This window comes from Trichomycterus rosablanca, chromosome 2, assembly GCF_030014385.1.
Source record: "Trichomycterus rosablanca isolate fTriRos1 chromosome 2, fTriRos1.hap1, whole genome shotgun sequence".
Classification (NCBI taxonomy): Eukaryota; Metazoa; Chordata; class Actinopteri; order Siluriformes; family Trichomycteridae; genus Trichomycterus; species Trichomycterus rosablanca.
In genome coordinates, this window is record NC_085989.1 from 47,094,062 (window position 1) to 47,106,429 (window position 12,368).

General features: G+C 42.8%; 1 protein-coding gene across 2 annotated transcripts in view; it reads right to left on the reverse strand.

Annotated features, from left to right (window-relative positions):
- mmd (monocyte to macrophage differentiation-associated) overlaps positions 1–8,030 on the reverse strand; it is a 34,837-nt gene extending 26,807 nt beyond the window's left edge. For both annotated transcript variants that reach the window (XR_010011016.1, XM_062990895.1), the window contains exon 1: positions 7,924–8,030. Coding sequence is in view for 1 of the 2 variants with exons in the window: in XM_062990895.1 (XP_062846965.1) it covers positions 7,924–7,955 (32 nt within the window). In the remaining variant the exon portion in view is untranslated. The remainder of the gene's footprint in view (positions 1–7,923) is intronic.
- Positions 8,031–12,368: the final 4,338 nt, after the last annotated feature.

Below are 12,368 nucleotides of genomic sequence, written 5' to 3' on the forward strand. Positions count from 1 at the left end.
CGGGGTGCTGTTGGCTGGATGTTTTTGGTTGGTGGACTATTCTCAGTCCAGCAGAGACAGTGAGGTGTTTAAAAACTCCAGCAGCGCTGCTGTGTCTTATCCACTCATACCAGCACAACACACACTAACTGAGAATGATCCACCACCCAAATAATACCTGCTCTGTGGGGGTCCTGGAAGAGTCCTGACCAATAAACAACAGCTAACAAAGCATGCAGAGAAACAGATGGACTACATTCAGGTCTACACTTGTAGAACTACAAAGTGCTTCTATATGGTAAGTGGAGCTGATAAAATGGACAGTGAGTATAGGAACAAGGGGGTGGTTTTAATGTTATGGCTGATCGGTGTATAAACGGACCAGTATAAACACCTACAGAAATGTATTGTACTGCAGTTTATTGTTTGGTTTTTGAAGCAGTGAACTCCCGTCATCTTTATTTTTAAATACAGGGCAGGACCGTGTATGTACAATACACAATAATGTGAGTACTGAAAACAAGTACACACCCAGTCCTGACAGCAAGTCTGGTATCTTCAAAAATAACAAATCTGCTAGTCAAAGCCAATTGGGCTCTATTTTAATAGCCACACCCTTGCATGATTACACTTAAATAGAACCTGTCTGGCTACAAGATGTCAAACTTGCTGTCTAAAATGCAAACCCGGTCTCACCATTTCACAGCTTATTAGTCCCATGATTGATTTACCTTTATGTTTAAACCGGCAGCGATTTTTCACTTCTTGTCGCCCGAATCGCTCATCGCCCTGTGTTCTCATGGTTTAACTGAAGCCAAGCCAGAAAACAAAAAGCAAATGCCACAACAGTACAGCGTAAGTAACTGGCTAGTATCTACAGAGTGTATAGAACAAAATATTTCATCACAAATCGGACGTGTTCCTGCTAGAAATAAAAATTCTGGAGGGAAATCGCTTGTCTAAAAATGTCACCCCTGTGTAGTCCATCACTGACTGTGCAGTCAGCATGACAAGAAAACTGTGATCTATTTGTGATCTATCTGCTCTGATTGAGGAGAACAACGCTAACCCACGCCCCCTCCGACACGTGGGCAGCATGCCGTATGCATCTTATCACCTACACTTTGATGAGTGCAGTGCAGCCTAGCTGCATGTACTGAGGGACACACCCTAAGAGCACTCTTTTCTCATCTCTGTCCAGGCGCCATCAATCAGCCAGCAGAGGTCGTAATTGCACCAGTCATGAGAGAGAGACCCCTATCCGGCTTAGTCCCGCCCATATGAACAACAGGCCAATCGTTGTTCATGTGGCCGCTCAGCCTCAGCCGGCAAGCCAGAGCTGAGATTCGATACGATGTATTCGAGATCCCAACTCTGGTTCCAGTGTGTGCCACCTGAGCGGCCCAATGCTCAATTTCTATTGGTAATTGTTTATCGCTTAGCTCCTAATTTGCATAAGTTAAACTCCGCCCACTTTACATCATTAACATTTACATTTCGGCATTTAGCAGACTCTTTTATCCAAAGCGATTTACAGTACAGTGGCAGTATATTGACTAAGCAATTGGGGGTTAAGGGCCTTGCTCAAGGGCCCAACCGTGGCAACCTGGCAGTGATGGGGCTTGAACCAGCAACCTTTCGTTTACCAGTCCAGTACCTTAACTGCTAGGTTACAGCTGACATTAACATTTGCTTGCTACCTGTTGCCAGAAATCGCAGCTCTAATTGAAAATGAATGACAGTCAGTCGCTTTGCCGTGTTGCATCGCTGCCGGTCTAAAAGTAGGGTAAGAACTAAAAAGTGACCTTATCTGAGGCCAGAGATTTTTTGTGACACCCTATGATTATTTTTTATTACTGTAACATGGTGTATAATGGCTGTATGGTTCCTGGGCACCACCTAATCCTAGGGACCTAAAGTGGGAAAGGAGCACACTGTCCATCACCAAGAGGGCTCAGTTTCTCTCTATTGTTTCCCTGCTTCACTTCTGATTATGTCATATAAACAGTTTGTGTCATTAAAAAACTGGTTTAAAGTTAAATCAAATTGAACTTTGAGCTCAGTGTCAAGCAGTAAAAACTGAGCGTCAAAGAAAGTACTCTCACACCAGCACAAAAACGTTTTGCTGTGTATCATGTGAAGTCTCACTGATGTGGGTTTTGACAAAAACTCCATAGTTAACGCTAGTGAGCATCCTTCTGTAGCACAAAATAAGAAAGAAGACACTTTTACCCCTTTTCCACCGACTCCAGCTCCATTCCGGTTTGCGAACTTGATTTTGAACCGGTTCAGCGTGTTTCCACTGAAACAAAGAGGTTCCAGAATACTTGGTTTTTCAGCGCGAACCGCGACGTCAACTGTGGGCGTGTCAAAGTGTAGAGGTTTGGGTGCTTTTACATGAGAAGCTGCAAAACCATGTTTGCGCTGCACTTTCAAGTTCACCTGATTACATTTTGAGCCAGTTTGCTGCTGATATTTTCAAAGAGATGTTCAAAGAACTGTGTGATATGATGCTTAACATGAAAAATAAAGTGTAACGTGGCTTGTTGTACTAAAACAATGGCCGATGAATTTGGGCAGCACAGAGCACTTATAACCAGTAATAACAGAGAGAAGTTGAGTGTTTCTGTGTCGTACTTTTAGTACATTAAGCCACGTTACGCTTTATTTAGGTGAAGCTTTTTCGACTCTTTCGAGAAGCCGATTCAGAACACCGAGCTGCATAAACACACGTGAACTAAATACGGCTAAACACAGATACATGTGGAGCTTTTAGACTGGATGCTCAAAAATAAACATCTGTAACAACGGCACAAATCCCCACAGGTAATCTACATGCTCCGCCATCATGTTACTACTCTTTACTTTCATTAAGTAACACCCACCGTTGATGACGCAGGCTTGGTTCCCAAAAACTGGTGGAAACGCGGGTCGGTTCTTTAAAAAACACCAAGGTTCAAAGAGAACCGGTTCAAGAACCAGGGTTCTTTTGGTGGAAAAGCTCTATTTGGGGACCTCATGACCACACACAATTAAGGACAAATACTGTATGTCAAACAGGCTCTTCCTCTGGCGACTGGTTCTCTTACTACTCCAGTTTATCTATTTAATATCCTCCATCTGCTTTTAAAAGAAATCCACTTCTATTTTAAGTCTGTTATTTCCTGAACCTTGTTATCTACTTCTTAGTTTCTCATTATTTATGTTTTCCTTGTTTGAACCCTCTCCAGTGTTCTGGTTCATAACGAAATGCATTTTCTAATCACATTACTGTCAGCCTGGATCTTGAAGAAACATCTCAGAGTTACACAGATTTTTTATCCTAGTTTTGAGTAATTTTTTTGTTCATTGTGATCAAAAGCAATCACAAATAAATTATGTGGCCAAAAAAACGGAAACCAAGTGACAAATGAAAGACACAAAACATCCACAGTCGCAACGGAGAAAGTGGACAGAAAAGGGACGGCACAGAACTGAGAACTGTGACAACTCAGTTCACGCAAAAAGAAAAATATAGGGAACCCTCAATTAACCCTTTGATGCACAAGCTAAGCAAACCCCTTCTAATGCACAACATGGGTGAAAAATGACCCATATTCATCCATTCAAGAATATTTTCATATGCACATTAGTCAGTTATTCATGTATTTACTGTCTTAGCTAATAAAAGCTATCTATACTAGAATATGTAAACAGCTTGAAAGTAAATAGTATTGGATATATTCAAGATTCAAGAGCCTAATCTTTGGTTGTCTTTCAAAAGATCAGTAAATATGTTTTTGACTACAAACACTTACAAATGTCAGTAGTTTCTGTCAAATTCCATAGTAAATACATAAGGGTCATTTTTTTTTTTTTTTTTTTCTCCGAATTTTCTCCCCAATTTTTCTCCCAATTTTTAGCGCTTCCAATCTGTCTTCCGCTGTTAACAGGCACACCAGACCTGCATCCAAGGAAAGCACACCGCTGCCCCACGCCTTCTTTACACGTGTACAGCCCTCCTCTTCTCGTCCGTGCATTCTGCACGGGCGTCTCTTCTGCAAATCAGGGTCCTTACACAGCGCATGAAGACCCACCCACCCACATATAGTCCGGTCCCCCACCCTGCAGGCACTGCCAATTATGCCCGCCAGATTGCGCCCAGCCGACCGGTGGCAACACCGAGCCTCGAACCGGGAGGTTCAGAAACTCGGTGCTGGTGCGTCAGCGGAATATCCCGCTGCGCCACCTGGGCGCCATAAGGGTCATTTTTGACCCATGTTGTGCATTAGAAGGGTAGTGATACAAAAATGATTTTTATTAAAAAAAGTAAAAAATATAAAACTGATATAAGGATTTGTGATGATCAAAAACAAGTTAATTGAGGTATTCATGGAAGCTTGAATGACAAAATTAATTTATTGCAAAGATGTAGAAAATAAAAACTCTTTTGACCCAAGTTGTGCATCAAAGGGTTAAAGACACAGTACAGCTGGAACCCACAATGGAGAAAGTGGATATAAAAGGAATAGTGCAGAAATGATAATTGACATGCAGAACAGAACAGGGAACTATAAGAACCTGCTGACTCGGCTATGAAAAACCGGAACCCCTTACCCTTTCACTACGGATGGTTCCACTCTAGAAACAGGAACGTTGTGGCACTAATGGGGCAATCCGCTCTCCCAGTCCATATCCAGGGGGATGCAAGGCTTGAAAATGCAGTGACACTCGGGCAGGTTCCCAGAAATAAATAGAACGCTGACATTCTGCATGAGAGCTGATTGAGCGGTCACCGCATCATGACTTTGGAAAAATGCAGGTACGCTTATCAAGGAGCTGGCAAAAAGGGGCGTGGCAGCAAGAAGCCATGATATATAGGAAACCTTCCACGTAAAGCGATTTAACTCTTTAGAGGCGCAGGTGTCTGTTGATCAGGAGAACGTGACAGACCACACACAACTGGGCCTTGTAACCTATGCTGAGGGACACCAAGGCTCAGGTCATCGTCAGATGCTTCTGAGATGCTTCTGTGTTTCTGTGTCCCCAACTGCTGGTCAAACTAGACCATGCAGAGAGACATGACTCAGAAAATAAGATTTCTTTTCTTATCAAACATTGACCTCCACTGTAACAGTGCATAATGGCTCTAACAGTGGTTCAGTGAAGTCATGGCGCCTAAAACATGGTTTTGTAATAACTTGCTCTCTTAGCTTCTCTGGGATTTTTTTTAAAAACATGGCATTGTGGTCCTATAGAACATTTTATGTGCAAAGAATGGACCTATAACTCACTATGTATAACTTTTTGTTTACAATCATGTATGTGTGTGTGTGTGTGTGTGTGTGTGTGTGTGATGGAGGACCCTGCTTAGTCTGGTTCCTCTTAAGGTTTCTTCCTGTAATTTAAAGAAGGTTTTTTCTTGCCACTGTCGCCCTCGGCGGCTCAACAGGGGTTTTTGGTCTGTCGGTCCTGGATTCTGTAAAGTTGCTTTGAGACAATGCCTATTGTAAAAAGCGCTATACAAATACATTTGACTTGGCTTACGAATATCTTGCTTCAGATGTGTGTGTGTGTGTGTGTGTGTGTGTTCCATGCTATTACACCACATAATGCAGATCTTATCAGCGTAGCATGGACAGATGTTGACCAAACTCTCAACGTCATTCAACCTTTGTAACTGCGTGTTTGATTAACACTAGAACAACAGTCGAGGCTGATAAACGCAGTGTTATGATATATGATCTGATATCAGATGAAGATTTATCTTTCTCTAAGAGATTTAAGAGCTAGCTAACAGGCCAGCTGATATGTTATGGACTTTTTATAGACTCATAATAATACAGTCGCTAAAACGCGAGGAAATTGGCCAAATCGACCACAAGAGGTGTGTGTGTAGGTGTGTGTGTGTGCTCTGTCTAGACTTGCTCAGTTCTGTAAATAAAGACATCTGTACAATGTCCACAAATGGTCTGATATATTTGCATAAGTATATAGACTTGTCTCTATTTAAATATATGGGCAAAAGTATTGAGACGCCCCTTCTATTTTTTTAATTCATGTGTTTTAGCTACAACAGCTGCTTACAGATGAAATAATTTATTAATATGAATGAAACTTTTATGCTTCCAACTTTGCAGCAACAGTTTAGGGAAGGCCCTTTCCTGACCATGAAAATATTAAGAAAAGCTCAGTTTAAAGAAACCTGCACAGATTTCTGACCTCAGCCTCACTCAACAGCTTTGGGGTGAACTGGAACATCAACTGAGGCTTTCTTGACCAACAAATGGGCACAAATTCCCACAGACACACTTTAAATTCTTGTGAGAAGCCTTCTGAGAAGAATGTCTGTTGTTCTAGCTGAGAGGATCACTGTATTTTAAGTGTTGGTTTTTGAAACGGGACATCCAGCAAGCTCATGGTCAGGTGTCCAAACACTTTTGGCCATTCAGGTCTACAGTATATACACACATAATCTGCTATTAGGTAAGAGATGCGTTAATCTGTGGAAGAGATACCCCGGTAGTGCTGCCGGACACTAATCTAATTCCCTGAGTAAACAGGATGGACGTGATGGACGTGCTCAGGCTGGATTAAACACAGAAGCGACTCAGATGCTGCTGAAACGTCGGGCATCAGTGTGGCACAATTCCCTGGGTACGTCACCTTCACTAATGATAAGCTAATATAGCGCTCCAGGGAACAATAAAATCCTCCATGTTATCACGTTATTTTAAATATAAATAAATAAATCCACTGTGAATGCATTCTGCTGTAAGCAAGAGTTTGAGGACTATGATGAGATAATGCACAATAAATAAATAAATAAATACACTGATCAGCCATAACATTAAAACCACCTCCTTGTTTCTACACTCACTGTCCATTTTATCAGCTCCACTTACCATATAGCAGCACTTGTGTACATACCTTTCTTAACCTGCTTTCACCCTGTTCTTCAGTGGTCAGGACCCCCCCCACAGAGCAGGAATTATTTAGGTGGTGGATCATTCTCAGCACTGCAGTGACACTGACATAGTGGTGGTGTGTTAGTGTGTGTTGTGCTGGTATGAGTGGATCAGACACAGCAGCGCTGATGGAGTTTTTAAACACCTCACTGCCACTGCTGGACTGCGAATAGTCCACCAACCAAAAACATCCAGCCAACAGCGCCCTGTGGGCAGCGTCCTGTGACCACTGATGAAGATCTCAAAGATGACCAACTCAAACAGCAGCAATAGATGAGCGTCTACAATGTGGACCAACTAGGTAGGAGTGTCTAATAGAGTGGACAGTGAGTGGACACAGTATTTAAAAACTCCAGCAGCACTGCTGTGTCTGATCCACTCATACCAGCACAACACACACTAACACACCACCACCATGTCAGTGTCACTGCAGTGCTGAGAATGATCCACCACCTAAATAATACCTGCTCTGTAGTGGTCCTTGGAGAGTTCTGACCGTTGAAGAACAGGGTGAAAGCAGGCTAACAAAGTATGCAGAGAAACAGATGGACTACAGTCAGTAATTGTAGAACTACAAAGTGCTTCTATATGGTAAGTGGAGCTGATAAAATGGACAGTGAGTGTAGAAACAACAAGGTGGTTTAAATGTTATGGCTGATCAGTGTATATATACTGTATATATATATATATAAAGCTGGATGGACATCTTAATGCAAACTATGTACATTTACAAAGAGTAATTCCTTTTCTGTTCATGGCTATAATAGCTTCCACTCTTTTGGGAAGACTGTCCACCAAGTTTTGGGGGGCACAATAAACACATGGCCAATCACACATCAGAGAATTTTTTTTACATTATTTTATTCATTTTTTTCCTGTAATGTATAAAACCTATATAATGCAGGATTCCTTGTAATTACAGACACAGTAAAGATGTTACACATTAAAACACTAATAATAGAAAGAAAATAATAAAAGGTAAAAACCAACTGCTCACCTTTTCAGCCATTTAAAATCCTGTCTCGGCATTTTAATTCAGTCCCAGTTCAGTTCAGAGAAATCCAAGTAATCCTCTAGCATGTAAAGTCCAGTGTGTTCAGTGTCTGTTATCAGTCCAGTTACGACTGTCGCTTTGTGACAGTCGACTCTGGTGAATAGTTGAGGTAAAGGTTAAGGTGTGCCACAATCCATTATAATAAGCATTGTCATCAAACACAGATACAGAATAACCCTTATTATTTTCATTCATTTCATTTTCAGCATTTAGCAGACGCTTTTATCCAAAGCGACTTACACAATGAGCAATTGAGGGTTAAGGGCCTTGCTCAGGGACCCAACAGTGGCAACTTGGTGGTGGCGGGGCTTGAACCGGCAACCTTCTGTTTACTAGTCCAGTACCTTAACCACTGAGCTATCACTGGCCCAGTAATTAAGTAAGAGAACTCACCAACAATAGGTTGAAAATATTGTAAAGCTACACAGAGAGCCAGAGAGGCTAAAGTTCAAGGTTTTTTGTTATGCTGTGCTGCTGTACAGTGATGAGCCAATGTTAGATGTTGCAAAAACCTAACAAGTGAGTTTTGAAAGTAAATCAAAAGTGAAACAAATCACTCGAGGATCTTTTATGAATTTCCTCACATGTGAATCATTTGGAGGATTTAAAAATTACATCTATTAACAATTGAATCTGAGTTCATGGTTAACTTAGCAACTTAGGTTCATATCCTTGTCACACAATTGACAATCCAAAGCCCTTTTTACCTTGAACTTTGGTGCCAGAAATCTAAAGCTGTACTTTTCCATTGTACACTGGTCCAGTACTGAGGGTTCCAGCTTGATTTCCACCCACTTAAGGTTGGAACTATTACAACAGTGGTGGACTAAATACAGCCCACGGACCAAATACAGACTCCTAATAGTGCTAGATACCATTAAGCTGGAACCTTTAGGTAGCTGCAGGTACTACAGGATGGTCTTGAAGGTATCACAGCACTGTCTTTTTAGGACCTTGCTGTAGTACCTTCAGAACATTGCTGTGGTACCTTCAGGGCTGTGCTGTGGTACCTTCAGGACCTTGCTGTAGTACCTTCAGGACTTTGCTGTAGTACCTTCAGGACCTTGCTGTGGTACCTTCAGGACCTTGCTGTGGTACCTTCAGGACCTTGCTGTGGTACCTCCAGGACCTTACTGTGATACCTTCAAGACCGTGCTGTAATACCTTCAGGACTGCTGGTCCAGATCAGTGGTTCATATCTGTGTCACACCATCAACAATCCAACAACCTTTTTACTTTGAACTTTGGTTCCAGAAAACTAAAACTGTGCTTTTCCATTGTACACTGGTCCAGTACCAAGAGTTCCAGCTAAATGGTATCTAGCACCCACTTAAATCTGGAACCATTAGAACAGTGGTGGGCAAACTACGGCCCGCGAGCCACACACAGGCTCCTAATAGTGCTAGATACCAATAAGCTGGAACCGTTCGGTAGCAGAGCACAGTCCTGCAGGTACTACAGCATGGTCTTGAAGGTATCACAGGACGGCATATCCGTATCACACCATCGACAATCCAACAACCGTTTTACTTTGAACTTTGGTTCCAAAAATCTAAAGCTGTACTTTTCCATTGTACACTGGTCCAGTACCGAGGGTTTCAGCCTAATGGTATCTAGCACCCACTTAAGGTTGGAACCATTACAACAGTGGTGGGCAAACTACAGCCCGCTGACCACATACAGGCTTCTAACGGTTCCAGCCTTAGGTGGGTGCTAGATACTATTAAGCTGGAACCGTTAGGTATTGGTATTCTGGCACCAAAGTTCAAGTTAAAACAGGTTTTTGGATTGCCAATGGTGTGACAAGGATATGAACCACTGAATCCAAAGTGAATCTAAAACTGTACTTTGCCAATGTACACTAGTCCAGTACCGAGGGTTCCAGCTTAATGGTATCTAGCAGCCACTTAAGATTGGAACCATTGGAACAGTGGTGTGCTAAATACAGCCGTTTTGATGGGCAAATTAGGCTGTTTGATTGAGTATTTACTTTACTGTTTTAAAGACTGCATTCATTTTGCTTTTTTCCTGCAATACCCTGCTTTTTAATTTATTCCACTAGATGGCACAGTCGATACGCTGGCAAAAGGGTGATCAACAACACTGTTCCTACTGAAATTGAATAATGTAGGGAGGTAATCTTTACTTCTAAGTTACTTATCTGAGTTTCACGTGTATTTTATATTAGTTCATTCACCCAACTGCTACTGGCCCGGCCTGTCTGTCAAATTTTAAAACCCAGTGTGGCCCTTGAGCCAAAAAGTTTGTCCACCCCTGCATTAGAAGGAACATTAGAAGGAAAGTCCTAATTTATTAGGACTTTGGATTCTGAGAGAAGAGTAAGCCATACTGCATCACCCCTGGAGCAAACAGAGACAGGTCTTGCATATTGCCCCAACATTATTGGCTTTATTGGCATTATTTGTATTGACACCATCAGTGTTCAGATAAATAATCCAAAGCCATAACCACTAAGCCACCACTGCCTCTTGGACCCTATCAGATATAGGGCTAGCAATCTGTTGATTGATTATTGTTTATGCAACAGCTTCCTGTAACATAAAGAATCTGGGTCAGGATTGCAGGATTTCTTAAAAGCCATGAAGAATTAGACACATTTACATTCGTAGCATTTATCAGACACCTCTTATACTATTTGAGCAATTGAGGGTTAAGTTTCTTGTGGAGGGGACCAACAGTGGCATCTTGAAGATGTTGGGGCTTGAACTGGCAACCTTCTGATTAATAGTCCATTTCTTTAACTGACGAGCTGCCAAATAAACATGGTTAACATGAGAAATTACGATCCATTTTTGCGACCATATCAATCCTTTATAAGCTTGGTGTAATGAGTTTCCCCAGAGTTCCCTTTGGACCATTTTTTTTTTGTTTGTTTTGAAATGTCAACATTAAGACATAAGTGTCCGTTCAAGCCTCAGATGGACTTGGGTCCGTAGCAACTTAGAGTATGCAAGGTCCTGAACGTACTACAGCAAGGTTCTGAAGGTACCACAGCATGTCCTGAAGGTGCCACATCACATACATGAAGGTATCACAGCAAGAACCTGAAGGTACTACAGCACGTTCCCGGAGTTTCCGCGGCAAGGTCCTGAAGGTACTACAGCACAATCCTGAAGGTACTACAGCAAGGACCTGAGGGTACCTCAGTACAGTCCTAAAGTTGCCACAGCACAATCCTGAAGGAACCACAGCAAGGTCCTGAAGGTACTACAGCACAATCCTAAAGGTACTACAGCAAGGACCTGAGGGTACCTCAGTACAGTCCTGAAGGTGCCACAGCACGGTCCTGAAGGTGCCACAGCACGGTCCTGAAGGAACCACAGCAAGGTCCTGAAGGTACCACAGCACAGTTCTGAAGGTACTACAGCACAGTCCTAAAGGTACTACAGCAAGGTCCTGAAGGTACCACAGCAGTGTCCTAAAGGTACTACAGCACAGTCCTGAAGGTACCACAGCAAGGTCCTGAAGGTACCACAGCACTGTCCTAAAGGTACCACAGCACATTCCTGAGGGTGCCACAGCACGGTCCTGAAGGTATCACAGCATATTCCGGATGGTACCACAGCAAAGTCATAAAGGTACCACAGCACGGTCCTAACGGTACCACAGCACATTCCTGAGGGTGCCACAGCACTGTCCTCAAGGTACCACAGCATATTCCGGATGGTACCACAGCAAAGTCATAAAGGTCCCACAGCACGGTCCTAACGGTGCCACAGCAAGGTCCTGAAGGTGCAGCAGCACGGTCCTGAAGGTACCACAGCAAGATCCTGAGGGTGCACAGCAAGGTCCTGAAGGTACTCCAGCACTGTCCTAAAGGGACCACAGCACGGTCCTGAAGGTACAGCAGCACTGTCCATAAGGTACCACAGCACAGTCCTGAAGGTGCAGCAGCAAAGACCTGAAGGTACCACAGCAAGGTCCTAAAGGTATCACAGCTCGGTCCTGAAGGTGCCACAGCAAGGTCCTAAAGGTATCACAGCTCGGTCCTGAAGGTGCCACAGCAAGGTCCTAAGAGAACCACAGCACGGTCCTGAAGGCACCACAGCAAGGTCCTGAAGGTGCCAAAGCAAGATCTTAAAAGTGCCACAGCATGGTCTTAAAGGTATCAAAGGGTCCTGAAGGTACCACAGCAAGGTCCTGAAGATGCCACAAATTAATGTTGATTTGACATCATCTGTCGACCAAGGAATATTAATTAATTAATTAATTAAGTCATTTTTTCAGGTCGGCTGATATCAGTTATTGTTCCTATTGGCATAGCTGGCAGATGTAGACAAAGATGGTGAGAAATTCATTGTAGTCTTCCCAGTCTTCACTTTTGGGGGTTTGGTACATCTCAGAAACTAGCTCTTGAAGATCCAGTG